Raw genomic sequence first — 19,435 nt, forward strand, 5'->3', positions numbered from 1 at the left:
AGAAAAGCAAGATTGTGAGTCCAGAATATTATGGTAAATTACCGAAGACACGAATATCGTAATTGTAAAAGAAAAAAGAAAAAAAACAATACACCCTTTCTATTTTGGTGAAATTAATTTTATGATGTTTATGAAATTAATTTCATCATTCATTTGTACGAATCATATTATCTAATTTAAACAAATCATACATATTGTACTATAGTAACAACATGAACCTAAAGAACACCATTGGAATCTAGTAATACCCTACCTTGCCATCACGTAGTCCCCATGACTTGTTCCGCGTTCTGCGCGGACCGCAGTAATTAAGGTTTGTTTTGGGGGTTTATATGCTAAAAGACTAGTGAGAAGAAGGGCTTTTGTGCAAAGCTGACATTACTATATAAACGACCACTCTTCCCTCGACACTCCGATCGCTTCACCTTCCCGGCCACAATTCGTCCTTCCCATGGCGCGAAGAGTCGTAGTCCCACAATACTCCTCCTTCCCCCCCACGGTGCCCATGGCCGTTCGATCTCGTCCCCGTCGCTCTTCCGGTCTCCGATGGGGTTTCCTCTCCCTCCGCCCCCGGATCCCAAACCCTCCTCATTTCCCTCCTACAGAGGCGGCGAAGCTCGCGGATTTTTGCCGCGGAGCAGTGCAAGCAGACCTACGGGTTGCTGCCCTGCACCACCACGGTGGTCGGAAACATGTTCCTCGTCGTCGCCTACGGGTTCCTGATGTACAAGGCGGCGACGTATCTGTCGTCGGGGAGCGAGCTTCTCCTCGAGATCATGGGTCCTGGGATTATTGGTGGACTCTTCCTCCCGATTCTTGGGGCTCTCCCTGACGCCATGCTGATTCTTGGTACAAGTTCCTCTTTTGACGTATGAACATATGCGTTTTAGCTCTGATCTCTTCGGCCTTGTCGATCCGAATGTTTCGTCGCGGTCTACCTTTTGGATTTTCTCATTTACGACCCGATCTAGTGGAATTTTTTTGCTTTTGTTCGTTAATATTAAGATTAATTGGGTCCGTTATTCTCTGTTCTGTCATTTGGATCCGTGGTATGTTTTTTGTTCTTTTGCTACTGGCTAGGTGAGAGGTAAATGGGAAGAGTATTGGATTTTTCTTTCTTTTGTTTGTTTCTTGCGTTGCTGTTGTCCCAATAGAAGCAAGGTTTTGGCATTTGTGTCGGTCGTAGAGTGGATGGACTGCTACTGGTTTCAGCGCAACCATTTGGGGCTACCAAAAGGTTTTGCCCAGGGTTGACTAAGAGTTCGACTTTCCTTTGCAGAGGCCACTGTATAACTTCCTTTTGTAGCCAGACCATCTTGGCATAATGTATAAATACCGGTGAGAAATAGTCTTTTATTATCTACTTAGACACAACCAAGATAATCCAAGGTTTGCTTAATTCTAGATATAACAAAATTTTGATAATGAACATTCACAATTTAACTTATAAAGCACAAGATTTGTTGAATCTTAAATATATTTTTTTAGTTTCAAGATGATACACTATGATCTTGCTTTTGTCGGGGGCAAATTAAATATTTGATATCTGAATTCCATTTTTGGAGAAAATTTTCATGTTCTTTTTCTTTCTTAATAAAGTCCTAAGGATTGTAGTTGTACTCCACAGTCAATGGATTTATAACAAGTGCGACAGAACATCTAATGTCTTGTGTTTGATATAGATTTTTAACCTTTTTGCTCCATAGTTAAGTTTTCCTTATTTTTGCATCTATTTCTCCTTATAAAACTTCAGGATTATTATGAAACTACTGAAACTGTGCTCAGCTGAAGTTGTGTTGAGGCACTCAGAAGAATAAACTTGCCAAGTTACCTGAACAACTTACATTAATCAGCATTTAAAATTAGAGAATAGAGCATCCATAGATCCATAAATATTATAGAACAGGCACCTATTTGCATAATGAACCACACCACAAATGCCAGGAAATGTGGACTTCTCTGTCTTTGTTGCAGATCCCATAAAAAGGAGGGTGGTTGTGCAGTGCTGTTACTGATCTGAGCATGCATGTGGCATATAGATCTCAGATTTCTGTAGATGCTACAATATGTAAAACATATGTGTCTGTTGACATTAGTCACTTTTACAAACAGTATAAAATGTTAACTTCCCAACTAATTATACTCTTACATTTCTTGTAGTATCTGGTCTTTCTGGAAGTAGAGAAACTGCTCAAAATCAAGTATTGATTGGAATGGGTTTACTTGCTGGATCGACTGTGATGTTGCTGACAGTACTCTGGGGATCCTGTGTAATTGTTGGCAAATGTGACCTCTCGGAGGATTCAACTTCAATTTATTCACAAAATACCAAAGCCTTCAGTCTATTTGGTCAGTTCCTTTCTCAGCTTTTTTCTGCAGTTTGTGGGTTCTGTTCTATGGCAGAGGTGTTGTTTTTACTGTTTCTAGGAAAGATTTTGACTGGTAGTACTTCTCAGATCCCTCGAGTGCTTATAAAATGCACTGATTTAAATAATTGTGACTTAAGATCAATAATTTTAGTGCTATAGTTGCAGAACAAAGTCAAGAGTTGTTTAGAAATCGAAGGATTATACGCTAATGTGGCCAAGTTTGGATTAGCATAATTTTACATGTTGTATTTAAGCTTCTTCCATGTTTTTTCTCCTTTTATTCTAATAATTTTGTTTTGGCCCATTTTTCTTCTGGTAATCACCCTATAATGTTGTTACTATAAACAAGGTATACAATTTCGAATGGTACCGCCCGGTATGGGCGGTACGTATCGGTCCGACAGCATACCGATACGCGGATCGCCCGCTACCGGGCGGAACGTTTAAAAGCGCCCCGTATCGGACGATACGAGGTAATATCGGGTGGTAATTGTAGAAATTTTGACTGTTACCGCCCGGCACAACTCAATAACGGTCGATTTCGACCGTTACCACTCGGTAACAGTCAAAATCGACCATTACCACACTGTAACAGTGCTATAGTCCTCCAACGGTCATACAACTCAATAACGGTCGATTTCGACCGTTATCGCTCGGTAACAGTCGAAATCGACCATTACCACACTGTAACAATGCTATAGTGCTCCAACGGTCAAATTGACCGTTGGAGCCCTTTCTCATAGTATTTAAACCCTTCTTCTCCCCTATTTCACTTTATTACATTCTCATATTCTCTTAAACTCTCTCAAACTCTTTTTTTCTCACATTTGTGTTCTCCTAAACTCTGCAAAACAATGGTTTGTGACGAATATGATTCATGACAACCAGCCTACAATCAGCATCATATTGATGCATCAATGGCATACGATGTATCAATACACTATGTCATGAGATCAATTTCATGATTGAGTCCAACAAACATATCATATTGATATGCAGATGTATAGGATCGAGGACCCCGATCCACCACCCGTGGAGGCCTGTCGTTCATTTTGGTGGTAGAATCAGAAATCAGGTATATCTACATATGTGATTATTTAATTCATTTAAATTTTAGAGTTTATATTGTAACAAAATAATCTAACAATTCAAATGATTTTTCTGTAGATATTTTAATATTTACATAAGGACAATCCGTAATGGACTAAAATACGAACCTTGCACAAGATATTCTTCAAAGCCCGAAAAAGATATGTGATACTATTCTTACCTAATTTATATTGATTTTGCTAAACTTATTCTATTACTATATTTATTTCTAACTTAAAAACCCTATCCTAACTTTTTTTTATTTTCAGATATTTTCGGAGGATTTTACACCTAAATTAGGTGTACCGCTTGGTACGCCCCGGCATATCGCTCGGTACACGATACCGTACCGTACCGAGCCAACCTTGAAACATCGGTATGGTACGGTATTGCTTATCTTGCTATAAATATCAAATAATTTAAACTTGCATGTTCTTGAATGATCTAAGTGATCAAGTTCAATGTTTTTAAACATTATCTTGACAAGTCAATGCACGTAAAAACATTGAACTTGATCACTTGATCATTCAAGAACATGCAAGTTTAACTTATTAGATATTTATACTATAAATATCTAATAAGTTAAACTTGCATGTAGTATAAATATCTAATAAGTTAAACTTGCATGTTCTTGAATGATCAAGTGATCAAGTTCAATGTTTTTATATGCATTGACTTGTCAAGATAATGTTTATATCAGCCGTGGCCTGCTTAGGTACTGATTGTTTCATTTCTACTTTGTTTTTAAGGGTCTGGTGTTTCAACTGATCTTCATACAAGCAATGCTGCAAGGATTATGGCCATATCCATTATCCCATTTGTAATTGTGCAAATGCCTAGAGTTTTCAGTTTTCCCTCTGGACAGCATCTAGCAGTCTTTCTTTCTTTCATTGATGCAACTGTGCTCTTGGTTTCTTATTGTCTTTATCAGGTAACTGTTGAGAAAAATGTAATGTTTTTATCAAACCTAGATATCACCTGTTTGGATCAACGAAGCATGTTCTAGCCCAGAAAAGCACGCAAATTAGTAAAACAGCAAGCCATAAAGTCCAGAAAGTCACACTGAACTAGTATACCTTATCAAATGTACCTGCGCTTCGATGTGTTTTTTTCCTTAGCAATTACTTCTAAATCACAATACTAAGGGATTCTTTGGTGTTTGAAGATTAAGTTTAGTTTGAAAGTTCAATTATAAATAAAATTTAAGTTGGATCTTTTACAAATTGATCATGGAAAAATGAGATTAGAAATTCAACTCATTCAAGTTGCTAGATGAGGACTATATTGTTTTTCCCATTGTGGCTAATGTCTCAGTGAAACAGAGGTGTCACTGCTCATTAGTGTCACCAACCTAATTGAATAATCACATATGACATTATTATGTAAGCGTAGCAAAATTTTGCTTGAGAATGAATTTAAATTTGTTCATACTGAAATTGCTATGGTAAAATTTTATCCTTTATCAGGTTAGCATTGTATCTTTTATTAGGATTGATTGCGTGTCACATCTTTTATATATTTATCAGGTTCATGTCGAGCATAACAAGTAGTTCATGTTGAGCATAATAAGCAGTTAGGTCGTATTACCGATTGTTGCTATTATGATTTCATCTTCTGCTAGAGGTACTAAAATCTACTAACATAATTTAATTCATACTATGAACCAGGTATTTCAACCATGGATTCAGCGGCGAAGATTGGCATATGCAAAGCACAAACATGTAATATCAGGAATTCTAATACATGCTCAGATGCAATCACTTGGACGGCTCATCAATGATGATGGAGAACCTAATATAAGTGTTGTAAAAAAGTTAGTTTTTATTTTTTATTTAATTGGTCGTGAGGTGTTCCACTGATTCTAGCTATTGGTCATGAGGTGTCACAGGTTGTTCCAGAAACTAGATTTGGATTCAAATGGATCACTATCACATTCTGAGTTAAGGGCACTTATCATAGGAATAAAAATTGAAGACGTAGATTTGGATAGGGAGGATGCTGTAAATAAAATAATGAATGAATTTGATACATCTCAAAATTCAAATATCGAAGAAGAGGCGTTTGTTGCGGGAATATCAAAATGGATTGATGAAGCTAAATGTTCTGTTGCAAATTCTGGTGCTTACTCAAAAAAGTTCATGCATGAATTTCACATGGTAAGTTGCTTCTTTCACATCCGCCAAAACATGTTGTGGTTGACATCGATGAAAAGTGGATGGATTGTAATGGATTTTATCTAATGCAGAACACAAAGGATCAACTCAATATGCTTATTGATCAGAGTGATGAAGTTGTGGAAGGCGTTTATAAGCCCATCTGGATTTGCTTCAAATCCATCCTACTTTTACTACTCGGAACAGCTCTTGCAGCTATTTTTGCTGATCCTCTTGTAGATGCTGTTGACAATTTTTCAATTGCTACAAGCATACCTTCCTTTTTCATGTCATTTATTGTGATGCCTCTGGCAACCAATTCCAGTGAGGCTGTCTCATCGATTATTTTGCCAGCCGAAAGAAGCAAAGAACTTCTTCACTTACTTTCTCTAAGGTTAGTGTCTCAAGATATATTTCAATTCTAAAAGGATTTTTATTTTTTAGCTTTAATCTTTGTTTCTTTTTCTCTCAAAAGTCACTTCTGTCTTTGTTAGCAAGCATCTTGTGTTTTTGGTAAAAAACACATACTTCACCCATGACAAATTGTTGAAGTGACTTTTTTTTTTGCCACTCGGAATAGCATGGGGGGCAAGTATGCTAAAGAAAGTCAACTACAACAACATTCTAGTTCATTAAGCATTTCTACTTTGTTAGTGCTAGCATTTCTAGTCCACATTTGATTCTTGACAACAATTTAATTATTCAAACTCCTTTTTACTATAAAAACATTTAGGTTCAGGTATTTAGATTTATCTAAAATTTTCAATATTTGAACAGTTTCATTTTGTTTGAACTTTCAGAGAACATAAAATTCATCTCAACCAGTAAATGTTTATCTTATTGCTTTTGAACTATCTGAGACCTATCATCTCTCAGTTGCTTTATCTTCAGATGGTGCTTAAACTTCCCTTAGCAATTGTGATTTTAGTTAACCATGGAGAGGCTTCAAATCTACATCAAGGCTAGGTTGAACTCCATTAGTTACCAGTAGCAATTAAATATCTGATACACAAAAAAGTTCTTTGGAAAGCAAAATTGTGAACACTATTATGGTTGCCCGGTTAAGGTACCTAATTGAGCCTTACTAAGTCTATACCATCTATGTAGAGGTTCATCCCAGTATTCTGTCTACATATGTTATGCTGAATATATACATGTCAATGCTGCAAATATTTTAATCTACACATATTCTAACATGTATTGTCAACTTTTAGTGTGCCCGTAGATAATGGAGTTCATTTACCCAAGTTTCTGGTGAGGCTAAGAAGATTTTTTTCAACAAAAAATTATATTAACTCAGTTGCTGTTCGTAAATGGACATATTTATTTTTCTTCGTTTTATGTTGCAGGTTTTGCATATAAAACCTGTGTAATAGTTTAAGTGTTTTTTTTTATATAATTTAGACTTAATTCATTATCATTTTCCCAATGTAAATTGCAATGTTCTGTCCACATAGGAAGATCAAATTGAGTTAATATCACATTTGGCTGGGGATTACCCAATTTTTTTCCTGATTCTGTCCCTTAGTTGTTTCAGATTTCTTGGGCATACAACAACATTAAAAATCCATTGAATTTAGTTTTGATGTTTAAATAGACAAGCACAATGTTGGCCCTTCTCAAACACCATTGTTTTAACTAATTCTTGTAGTTATCATGTACATTGTGCTACAGAAAAATGTATACATCACCTATCCCATATTTTGTAATGCTATCTCACACATTGTCTCTCGTGCAGCTGCAGGTTGTACCATCAGTAAGTATCCTAAGCTAGAAAATTCAGGCTAGTGAATCTCATTATATTCAAATTGCTCTTACTATAAAGTCAGAATTCTCTTCATCTGATATAATTTCTGCGTTTCTTGGATAACTCTGTCAGAAATTTATTTAGCCATCACATCACAGTTTCTGCATTCAATAGTGGAACCAAGAAAACCAGAACCGTTGGTGATACTGAGGAGGAGTTCTTCCCTACCTAAAAATTTGCTTGTGCAGATATACGGAGCGGTGACGATGAACAACACGCTTTGCTTGGCTGTTTTCTTGGCCCTTGTTTACGTGAGACAATTAGCTTGGGACTTCTCAGCCGAAGTTCTCATCATCTTCATCATCTGTGTGGTGATGGGCCTCTTCACCAGCTTCCGCACGACCTTCCCACTGTGGACTTGCTTCTTCGCATACTTGCTCTACCCACTCTCGCTGGCGCTCGTCTACGTTCTCGACTTCGTCTTCGGGTGGTCGTAGAGCAAAAGTTGGCCATGCGAATCAAGCAGTCACTTTGTTGATGAATTTTGGACCTTTAAAGCTTATGCAATATTTTGTCTCACCATTTTGTGCCGTTCAAGTCCTCAATCAGTAAGTAGTATGTTCCAGTTGTTCTTCCCATGGTCTTGAGTTCTCTAAAGCTAATTACACTCGAGTGTTGCTTTTGGAATTGTGAAGTTTGTAAGAGTAGAAGACATGGAAAGGGTGTTGTTTTCTTCCTCTTTGTCAGAAAACAGATGAAATCATATTACTTCATAAGCTGAACGCATCACACTTTTCTGCTATTTAATTCGGTGAGTGCTGCTCAAGTATTCCATGCTATTTACTTTTCTAAATCTAATTACACTTGTGTGTTGCTCTTGGAATTGTGAAGTATGTAAGAGTGGAAGACATGGAAAGGTTGGTTTTCTTTCTTTCTCCCTCTTTGCCAGAAAACAGATAAGCTATATTACTTGAGAAACTGAATGCATCACACAAGAAGAAGACAGGCCTTTAGGCCAATTGTCTTTTCATTAAAAAAAACATGAGCATAGATAGATTAGCAGAATTTGTCAACAAATTGACACAACAGTTGCCTTCTCTATAAATATAAGATAATTTAAACTTCTAAGAATGTTTATTTTGATTATATGATGCAAAGCTCAACATGTTTGTTCTGTGTTATCCAGAAAATGATGAATTTTTTTTTAAAAATAAATTTCTTTAACTTTCTCGAATGTACACATCCTCATTTTTTTTCTGATATTTTAAATGCTCCCTCACCATCGCTAATGTCTCTTTCTTGCTTTGTCATGACGGTGGTATTCTTATCGTCGTCATTCCTTTTTCAAATAAGCATTATTGGCATATCGTTTTCATCTTTGTCTGTTGTTTTCATCTTACAGTAATCGCTTTTGCTCCATTATGATCGATGATTTCATCTATATAAAATTTTTTTTTAAATAGACTCTATGGATATATATATATATATATATATATATAAGATCTTGAATAAATCTTTTAAGAAAAAAAAAATCACTCGTTTTATCGAAATAAAAAACACAAATTGTAAATTTCTAATGAAAAATAGTTACGGAGTGAGACGGGTTCAGATGACCCAACACCCAACAATTACTTTTCCAACAGCGGTGATCCGAGCAACCGAAAAGGAAACGCGATTCGGACGGCCCGTTTCACCTGTTTGAGTGCACAACAATTTCCAACCCCTCCTCGCTTCTCGCACACGCCTTAAGGCTCGAAGCGTCCCCCTTTGGTTCCTACTCCAAAAAATTAAAAAAAAATTAAAAAAAGGAAAATAAAGACGAAGACGAGCCGCGAGTTCAGTGAACCAAGCAAACCCGGCAATAAATTATTGGATCCCTTTGGCGTTCCCCACTCCTCTCCATGCCTCCGCCCAAGAGGAAGAAGAAGAAGACCAAGACCAAGAAGAATTCCATCCAACCCCGCCCTAATTCCTTCCCCGCCTCCCCTCCTCCCATGTCCGGCCTCCAATCCCCCGTCGATCCCCTGGAAACCCTCCTCCCCCATCCCTCGTCGCCGCAAGAAAACTCCCAATCGCAATCACCGGCGACCAAGTCTGACAAGGGAGAGGAAGTATCAGAAGACCCGGCTGCCGCCGATACGGAAGAAGACGAGCCCCAACTTACCATGTCTCCGGCCGCCGCCCCACCTACCGACGTCGCCGCGGTCGATCTCCCGGCAGCGCCGCCCCGCCCCTCGCCTCTCCCTCGGAAACCCCCGGCCAAGCGCAAGAAAGCCCTGTCGAGTAAGCAGCGCGCTGCTGCCAAGCAGAAGCTCGCCCTCCTGACCGCCGGCTTCCGGCCTGTCCCTTTCCCCTCCGATCACGCCGGGGCCGACGTCGATCTCGCGGCCCACGAGCCCCTCTTCCGCGCCCTCGCCCTTTGGGACTTCGCCCACCTCCCGCTCGACCGCGACGTCCGCACTGACCTCCTCATCCCCCTCATCGCCAACTACGACCCCCCCAATCGCCGCAGCTTCGTTCAGGACCTCCGAATCACTGTCAGCCGCGCTGATCTTGCCCGCGCCCTTATGCTCCCGGTCAAGAAGGACAAGACTGGCTTCTCGGAGTCTGGCGCTGCTGATCCCAACCCCGAGATGTACTCCAGGGAGGAGTCAGCTGCCGCCGTCTTGGGCTTTATGTCAGGCTTCATGCTTTTCCCGTTCCAGGATGATGCCTGCATACTACCCGCAGAAGTCATGGCCGCGCACCTAATGGTGAAGGAAGGCCAGCCACACAAGGTAGATTGGGCGGGGTTGATGTGGATGCTGGTGGAGAAGGAGCTGCTGGAGGCGCCCAAGTCTGCCGTTTGCCATTATGCCTCGCACTTGCAGTGTCTAATGAAACACCAACAGCCGAGGTTGTTCCAGGAAGCTGAATGTAAGCTTGAGCCAGTCCCTGAACCTGTGCCTGAGGCTGAGAACTTGGAGGATGCTGCGATCGCAGAGGAGGAAGATGACGCTGAAGATGTTACAGAGGACGATGCTGCAAGGATTAGAAGTTCAGATGATGTTGGGGATGTCGCTGGAGAAAAACATGAACCAGGGTTAACTTTGGGCTTGGGTGGGGATCTCGATATGACGAATGACTTTGAACAGTTCAAGGAGGGAGAGGAGCAGTGGCTGCGAGAGGAAGATAATGGAGGTACGGAGCAGTGCTTGAGGCGATGCAATTCAGCCGGTGTGAGAAGTATGGAGTTTGAGAATTTATGTAAAGAAGACGGGGAAGGAAGGGGAGAAGAAGGGTATATTGATGACCTCTCGGCAAGATATGCTTCATTGGATAGGCTGTCTTCATTCGATAGGTTAACATCCACAGACCTTCTCCAGGTAATGGGCAATGTCAATATCTCTTACGGTCAGCCGATGAATCCCCTTCTCTCTTCTGGTGAATTCTTGACAATGAGTACTGATGCACATAAGAACATTCATCTAGACCCTAGTCATGGTAGACCTTACTTCGTTGGAAACAATGGCAAACGACAAATCAGTGAGGTCGATGATGAAGATGATAATGATGATGACCCCCAGCGGTTCTCACAGAACAATCAGCAAAAAAGGATCAGGAGTGGTGGAATTTGGGAGAGTACATCATCAGAACTTGATGCCATCCTAGAGCAAGTCGAATTGTATGTGGGAAAAGCTAGGATGGTATCTGCAGAAAAAGAGCAAGCACGCATGAATGCGCAACTGCAGTTGCAGTGCATGAATGAGATGCTCCAGCAAAAGGACAGGGTCATCCAGTCCTTAGAGAAGACAAGGGTAGAAGAGCAACAGAAGTGGCATCTGGAAGCTTGCCGTTACGAGCATGAGATCAATGTCATGGCCAACTTGGTCATTGGTTATAAGAAGGCATTGAGGGAAATACGCGGAGCTTTTGCCGAGTACAGAAAAAAGTACCCACGGGGTGATGAGCCTCTTTATCATGTTGTCGTGGGCTCTGGTGGTTTGGTTCTTTCTGCCAAGGAGTTGGAAAGGCAACGTTTTGAGAAAGAGGAGGAAATTCGACGCACTGCAATGGAGATGATTAATGGTTTTGAAAGGGAATGGATGCTTAAGCTTGAACATTATGATTCATCGGTTGTCATTCTGTTTGGGAGGATGGTGGAACTCAAAGAAAAGATGGAACTTCTGAAGGGAAGGTTGGCGAAATCTGTGACATCGGATGCTTAGATGCTCGAAGATGCATGTCAATCATCAATTACTTTTCGATCCTTTTTTGTGGCATTAGTCTACTTAATATGGCAAATTATGTGCTTTTAGTACTTTGGAGCATATCCAATAGTTCTGCATCATTTAACTTTTAGTTAGCTGATTCTAAGTTAATCTGACAATCATATGCATGAATTGAGAAGATCATTGCTCTTTATTAATGTGTTTCACAAGTAGCATTGCTATTCTCATGCTCAGCATTGCATTGTATAGTTTTACTAACTTGTTGCTATCTGAACGTGGTTCTGTCTCTTCGATAAAACATTAAGAATACCTATTTCTCATTTGTGCACACGACCTTCAATCTTTTAACTTTCCGATGCTTTTGAATCTTGTTACCATGTTCAATGTGTGTCCTCAGATTTTTGTTGATAAACTGGCAGGCCTTCGTATTAGCGTTAGCCAAGTATTCAAATCGTCTTTCGATAGAATTATAACTGAAGGTTGTAACTGTTGTCAATTTTTGAGATCTTTCATATGTTCAAGTTCTTACTAGCTTTATATGTGGAACTCATGCCTGTAGTATTTACGTCCTTGTTTCTGGTTGATTTTTTTTTTTTTTTTCGTCTTTGCTGATAACTATGACTACATAGAATTTCTTATTCATATCTTTCATCCATACTTTGGTTGCACTAGTTTATGTATTTTAACTACGTAGTTAGTTAGTTCTTACTTTTACAACATATGATCTGCTTTACTTTGAATCTTCCATTAGCTCTACAACAGAACTAACTTCTAGTTGAGGTGGCTAAGATTATTCTTTGTCGCCCTTTAATTTTCATCTAATCATTCCTAAATTGCTCTGATCTAGGCTCGCCTTAATTATTTAGCCGCATCACAACAGATGTTGCATCAATTTTCTAGAGAATTTTCTTTGCTTAAAGTCATACGAAAAAGAAGCAAAGTTTAGCATATATTAAGCATGACCCGTTATTCGTAGACATCCTTTTGATATTATTTCACTGAAATATGTGTTTTTCTTGTTATTTATTTATTTGTTTGTTTATCTAATGGTTTGTTGGGGTGAGGTGGTTTGTGTTCCTCCCATCAGAATTATAATCAATCATTGGTCATCAAGAAAGGAGGCTTTTTTGATAATTGGGCTCAACTTATTATAATCAGAATTATAATCATTGACGGTTAGTGTTCAATTCTTGCCTTTAAACATTTTGGTTCTTAGTTAAAAACATGTCCTTTTAACTTTTTTTTTGTCTGTCTTATATATCTGTAATTGTAATCATAATTCCCAAAGCACACACTAATATAGTACCCTAAATGATGAAACATGTAATTGGTACAATGATTCTCTAATTCTATAGTCACATGTTGTGGTGTTTATTGCAGCAGTATCCATAACATGAGAAGGTATTAACAAATGATAGATAATGAGACCTTGATGGACAAGAGAATTTTTTATGCTTGCTTTGAATTGTCATCCTTTTATTTTTGCCCTTTTGATTTTTGATATGGTGAATACACACAATTTGTGTCCTAACACATGGTTTCTAGTCCAGCTAGATCCCCACCAAAATAGGGCATTTCCTATGGTGCAAAGTTGTCTTTTTTTTCCGAAATACATACTAAGGACATTGTATCAGAGAAACATCAACTAGTTGTTGTACAAGAGGAGCAATGGGGCTTGTGTGATTTGTAATGGGTTGGTACACTTTCTAGTTGAATATGATGGATGACATGAAAGAGTCTCTCAGAATACTTACAAGATCGATCAACTATGAGAGTTGAATATGATGGATGACATGTAAGAGTCTCGCAGAATACTTACAAGATTGATCAACTATGAGCATTGAAGAATCTAATGTCAGGTACACTTTCTAGTTGAATATGATGGATGACATGAAAGAGTCTCGCAAAATACTTACAAGATCGATCAACTATGAGCATTGATGAATCCAATGTCATGTAAACTTTCTAGTTGAATATGATGGATGACATGAAAGAGTCTCGCAGAATACTTACAAGATCGATCAACTATGAGCATTGAAGAATCCAATGTCAGGTACACTTTCTAGTTGAATATGATGGATGACATGAAAGAGTCTCGCAGAATACTTACAAGATCGATCAACTATGACAATTGATGAATCCAATGTCATGTACACTTTCTAGTTGAATATGATGGATGACATGAAAGAGTCTCGCAGAATACTTACAAGATCGATCAACTATGAGCATTGAAGAATATAATGTCAGGTACACTTTCTAGTTGAATATGATGGATGACATTAAAGAGTCTCGCAGAATACTTACAAGATCGATCAACTATGAGCATTGATGAATCCAATGTCATGTACACTTTCTAGTTGAATATGATGGATGACATGAAAGAGTCTCGCAGAATACATACAAGATCGATCAACTATGAGCATTGAAGAATCTAATGTCAGGTACACTTTCTAGTTGAATATGATGGATGACATGAAAGAGTCTCGCAGAATACTTACAAGATCGATCAACTATGAGCATTGATGAATCCAATGTCATGTACACTTTCTAGTTGAATATGATGGATGACATGAAAGAGTCTCGCAGAATACATACAAGATCGATCAACTATGAGCATTGAAGAATCTAATGTCAGGTACACTTTCTAGTTGAATATGATGGATGACATGAAAGAGTCTCGCAGAATACTTACAAGATCGATCAACTATGAGCATTGATGAATCCAATGTCATGTACACTTTCTTGTTGAATATGATGGATGACATGAAAGAGTCTCGCAGAATACTTACAAGATCGATCAACTATGAGCATTGAAGAATCTAATGTCAGGTACACTTTCTAGTTGAATATGATGGATGACATGAAAGAGTCTCGCAGAATACTTACAAGATCGATCAACTATGAGCATTGAAGAATCTAATGTCAGGTACACTTTCTAGTTGAATATGATGGATGACATGAAAGAGTCTCGCAGAATACTTACAAGATCGATCAACTATGAGCATTGATGAATCCAATGTCATGTACACTTTCTAGTTGAATATGATGGATGACATGAAAGAGTCTCGCAGAATACTTACAAGATCGATCAACTATGAGCATTGAAGAATCTAATGTCAGGTACACTTTCTAGTTGAATATGATGGATGACATGAAAGAGTCTCGCAGAATACTTACAAGATCGATCAACTATGAGCATTGATGAATCCAATGTCATGTACACTTTCTAGTTGAATATGATGGATGACATGAAAGAGTCTCGCAGAATACATACAAGATCGATCAACTATGAGCATTGAAGAATCTAATGTCAGGTACACTTTCTAGTTGAATATGATGGATGACATGAAAGAGTCTCGCAGAATACTTACAAGATCGATCAACTATGAGCATTGATGAATCCAATGTCATGTACACTTTCTAGTTGAATATGATGGATGACATGAAAGAGTCTCGCAGAATACTTACAAGATCGATCAACTATGAGCATTGAAGAATCTAATGTCAGGTACACTTTCTAGTTGAATATGATGGATGACATGAAAGAGTCTCGCAGAATACTTACAAGATCGATCAACTATGAGCATTGATGAATCCAATGTCATGTACACTTTCTAGTTGAATATGATGGATGACATGAAAGAGTCTCGCAGAATACTTACAAGATCGATCAACTATGAGCATTGAAGAATCTAATGTCAGGTACACTTTCTAGTTGAATATGATGGATGACATGAAAGAGTCTCGCAGAATACTTACAAGATCGATCAACTATGAGCATTGAAGAATCTAATGTCAGGTACACTTTCTAGTTGAATATGATGGATGACATGAAAGAGTCTCGCAGAATACTTACAAGATCGATCAACTATGAGCATTGATGAATCCAATGTCATGTACACTTTCTAGTTGAATATGATGGATGACATGAAAGAGTCTCGCAGAATACTTACAAGATCGATCAACTATGAGCATTGAAGAATCTAATGTCAGGTACACTTTCTAGTTGAATATGATGGATGACATGAAAGAGTCTCGCAGAATACTTACAAGATCGATCAACTATGAGCATTGATGAATCCAATGTCATGTACACTTTCTAGTTGAATATGATGGATGACATGAAAGAGTCTCGCAGAATACTTACAAGATCGATCAACTATGAGCATTGATGAATCCAATGTCATGTACACTTTCTAGTTGAATATGATGGATGACATGAAAGAGTCTCGCAGAATACTTACAAGATCGATCAACTATGAGCATTGAAGAATCTAATGTCAGGTACACTTTCTAGTTGAATATGATGGATGACATGAAAGAGTCTCGCAGAATACTTACAAGATCGATCAACTATGAGCATTGATGAATCCAATGTCAGGTACACTTTCTAGTTGAATATGATGGATGACATGAAAGAGTCTCGCAGAATACTTACAAGATCGATCAACTATGAGCATTGAAGAATCCAATGTCAGGTACACTTTCTAGTTGAATATGATGGATGACATGAAAGAGTCTCGCAGAATACTTACAAGATCGATCAACTATGAGCATTGATGAATCCAATGTCATGTACACTTTCTAGTTGAATATGATGGATGACATGAAAGAGTCTCGCAGAATACTTACAAGATCGATCAACTATATGAGCATTGAAGAATCTAATGTCAGGTACACTTTCTAGTTGAATATGATGGATGACATGAAAGAGTCTCGCAGAATACTTACAAGATCGATCAACTTTTAGCATTGATGAATTCAATGTCATGTACACTTTCTTGTTGAATATGATGGATGACATGAAAGAGTCTCGCAGAATACTTACAAGATCGATCAACTATGAGCATTGAAGAATCTAATGTCAGGTACACTTTCTAGTTGAATATGATGGATGACATGAAAGAGTCTCATAGAATATTTACGAGAATCCATTGTCAATATCTCAATAGTCATTTCTTATTGAAGAATCCCTTACACTACCCTCTTCTTCCTACTAGGCATCTTTTCTCGTAACTAAGCCACACCCAATTTCGGCCAAGTGCAAGTGACATGTGCCTAAGCTCTCACAAGTAGGCCACAATAGTATGATCGAAAGATTGCATTTGACATGGCAAGTTTTGCATCTCGAAATGCAAATGTTTGGGGGATATGATACCGTGAATATTTCACACCAATCGTGGCCTAACACGTGGATCCTAGTTAGATCGATCCTACTAAAGTTGGCTAATAATACTCGTCACCTCAAGATCAAATCCTAGAAATTGCAAATTTTTTCCTAATCGTAATGACAATGGCACCATAAGAGGGAGCCTTTTCCAAATACCACACACAAGGTTCTTTGTCTGTCGTATAAAAAACTGCTAACCAAAGAAGGATACTTGTAGCCCCCCATAAGTGTATCATTGTGCAATAATGCTATCGTAGGTATCTGGTCATCGTTTCTTGGAATAATAAAGTCGGAATTAGATATTGGATTTATCAAGCAGGCTAGAAATATAACCTTGATGGAGAATGTATCAGATCCATGTATGGTATGGTATGGTATGGTATGGTATGCTGACAGGAAAATTACTGATTTGTCTCTTTTGCAGCTTCTAGCAATTTTTTTTTTTCTTGTGCAGGAATTAATTGTTAGAGACCTCCTGAGGTGGGAAGTGGGAAGTGGGAAGAATAGCAAATGGAGAAAATTGAAGAGTGGTTCTTTGTTTTTTACTTTTTAACGCAAACTACTTATCTTGCCCTGTTGTTTACAAAAATGGGTAACACATGAAACAAAGAGATGTGAAGAAGGTACATCCACAACTAGTTTTGCTTGCAGGAGGAAGAGGAAAAAGGGTGCCACCATTCTTGTTTCTAATTTTGTAACGAGCCACAAAGCTAACAAATGCTAATGAGTTTTCACTTCATGATTGATTGTTGCTTGTCGACTGCAATACTGCACCTGCTGACTCAACTGGGAGTCTTCAAATTTTGCTGCAGACTGTTTTATTCTTTTTCTCTGGAATTTAGCCTATTTCAAATGGAATGTAGTTAGTCTCTTGTTGTAAAGTCGGGTGCAAGATATATGATGTGCATGCTTCGTCATCAAGATGAAGTGTGTTGTTGTTGTTCATCATCTTACGACAAAGAAGACGGAATGCATGACTCAAAAATTGATGTTTTGAGCTAATAGCATGTGGTTTCATGTTGATTAGGTGACTTGCACTCTCTTTGTTGCCCGGTGATAGGCTTTTGGTGAGTAGAGCAGAGATTTTTCTCTTTTCTTTTGGTGGATAAAATGTAAGTAACTAAAACAGGATTCAAACTCCAAAGTAGCAGAGATCTTATGATAAACTTCCAAAGTAGCCGCTTCACTTTGTGCGGCTTTCACCACACTTACTGCTACAAGCCACCCAAATCTAGTGTTGGAATAGTGAGACTTGCAAAAAATTTACCCACAAAAAAAAAAAAGCGCAAATACCGCTCAACGCAGAAAATAGAAGCGACTCAAAACCCACAAAATATACCAATTTACTGACCAAGTTAACCAGACAAGAGGCACCGTTTGGGAGGATACGTAAATAGTAGCTAGCAAGAAAAGATAAATACAGAAAGGAAAAACAACGCAGCAAAATAATGGTAGATGACAGTTGAAACCAAATAGACACGGATGAACAATCCGCTGGATAAATACAAAGACTACTAGTAGCGTCCAACTGATAGTAGAAAATTAAGCGCTGTGTCAACTTGATATCCTCAACTGCAAAGTACAAAAAGGTTTCTACAGTAATTACTGTCAGCAAGGGGCAAGATTAGGTGTCCGAACCTGATAGAAATGTGGTGCAGCTTCGATAAGCCAGGATGGATCTATGGCAATTACATTGCGCATATAATGCTTGTTAGTGGACACGAGGGAATGATACACCACCCACTTTGGGTTAACCCTGTCGACAGCAAACACATGTCAGGAGCAAAGAAAGTTTAGGGAAAGTCCAACACATTTCCTTTTCCCATGCAAAAAAAAAAAGTTCAAAATATAAATAATGAACAAAAGATTTATTCATTGTTAGATTTGCAAAGGATGGCGCGAAAGCTGAGTGGACTAAACTGAGCATAAAATTGTTTGTACCATCCTAAAACTACAAGTTTTATTTATCTCCTGTACTAGTGCAAGAACTGATGAATCACATTATAACTATGATTGTGTAAATATTTATAATATACTGGTAACAACAAGCATGGCATCAGACTTTGCTAATCTTCATAATGTTCTATTTTTGTCGATCCAGAGAGTATTAAACAAAGGTTTTCTGTTCTGTTCTTTTTTTTTTCTTTTTGCTTTTGTGTTTTGAGTGCATGCCCCTATGCTGATATTCTATGCTGGCACAATACCACGCTGGAAGTAGCTGAATGTGACAAGGGTATGGACTATCTGACGGTTGGCATGAATCGTGTGCCAACAGGATGTTACATGGAACACAATATATCATATGGAAATTTCAAATTTGTGGAAAATGACTCAAGTAGCATGTCTCAATTGTTTTAAGCTAATGTCTTGATATCCTTTATATTCATCATGTTTTACCTCTCGATGCGAGGGAACTTTCAAAACTATGTCATAACATGGTATAACGACACTAGAACATGCTGAAAGAGATGACTTAAATCTTTTTGCTCAACTTATTTTTCTTCAGACCAAGAAGATTTCAGCATACATGCCACAATGTGATAATACAAAAATATGGAAACAGATTATTCTTTTTCTTTCACTCATTCATTCTTTTTTCTTTTTTTCTTTTTTTTTCTGAAAGGAGGGGATAGGAATTGGAATATTCATTATTAACAATACTTGAAAACAATTTGATTGATTAAATAGAAGTAAGC

The 19,435-nt window shown here is 38.2% G+C and overlaps 2 protein-coding genes and 1 pseudogene across 4 annotated transcripts in view; 2 read left to right on the top strand and 1 right to left on the bottom strand.

Annotated features, from left to right (window-relative positions):
* The first annotated feature begins 437 nt into the window (after positions 1-437).
* LOC103971292 (sodium/calcium exchanger NCL1-like) lies at positions 438-8,144 on the top strand (annotated as a pseudogene).
* Positions 8,145-9,186: 1,042 nt separating this feature from the next.
* LOC103971233 (uncharacterized) lies at positions 9,187-11,802 on the top strand. Its single transcript, XM_009385200.3, has one exon. The coding sequence runs from the start codon at positions 9,260-9,262 to the stop codon at positions 11,564-11,566; it is 2,307 nt and encodes a 768-aa protein (XP_009383475.2). The 5' UTR covers positions 9,187-9,259; the 3' UTR covers positions 11,567-11,802.
* Positions 11,803-18,058: 6,256 nt separating this feature from the next.
* Positions 18,059-19,435, bottom strand: part of LOC103971234 (probable pre-mRNA-splicing factor ATP-dependent RNA helicase DEAH9) — a 39,035-nt gene continuing 37,658 nt past the window's right edge. For 2 of the 3 annotated variants that reach the window (XM_009385201.3, XM_009385203.3), the window contains one exon: positions 18,059-18,495. In XM_009385201.3, the coding sequence (XP_009383476.2) occupies positions 18,348-18,495 (148 nt within the window). In that variant the 3' untranslated portion in view covers positions 18,059-18,347. The remainder of the gene's footprint in view (positions 18,496-19,435) is intronic. The other variant, XM_065173292.1, reaches the window with a different exon arrangement.

Source organism: Musa acuminata, chromosome BXJ3-11 (assembly GCF_036884655.1).
Source record: "Musa acuminata AAA Group cultivar baxijiao chromosome BXJ3-11, Cavendish_Baxijiao_AAA, whole genome shotgun sequence".
Lineage (NCBI taxonomy): Eukaryota > Viridiplantae > Streptophyta > Magnoliopsida > Zingiberales > Musaceae > Musa > Musa acuminata.

What these genes read in the sequence shown, in the direction of transcription:
- LOC103971233 (XM_009385200.3), top strand. Translation starts at nt 9,260, where the DNA reads ATGCCTCCGCCCAAGAGGAAGAAGAAGAAGACCAAGACCAAGAAGAAT.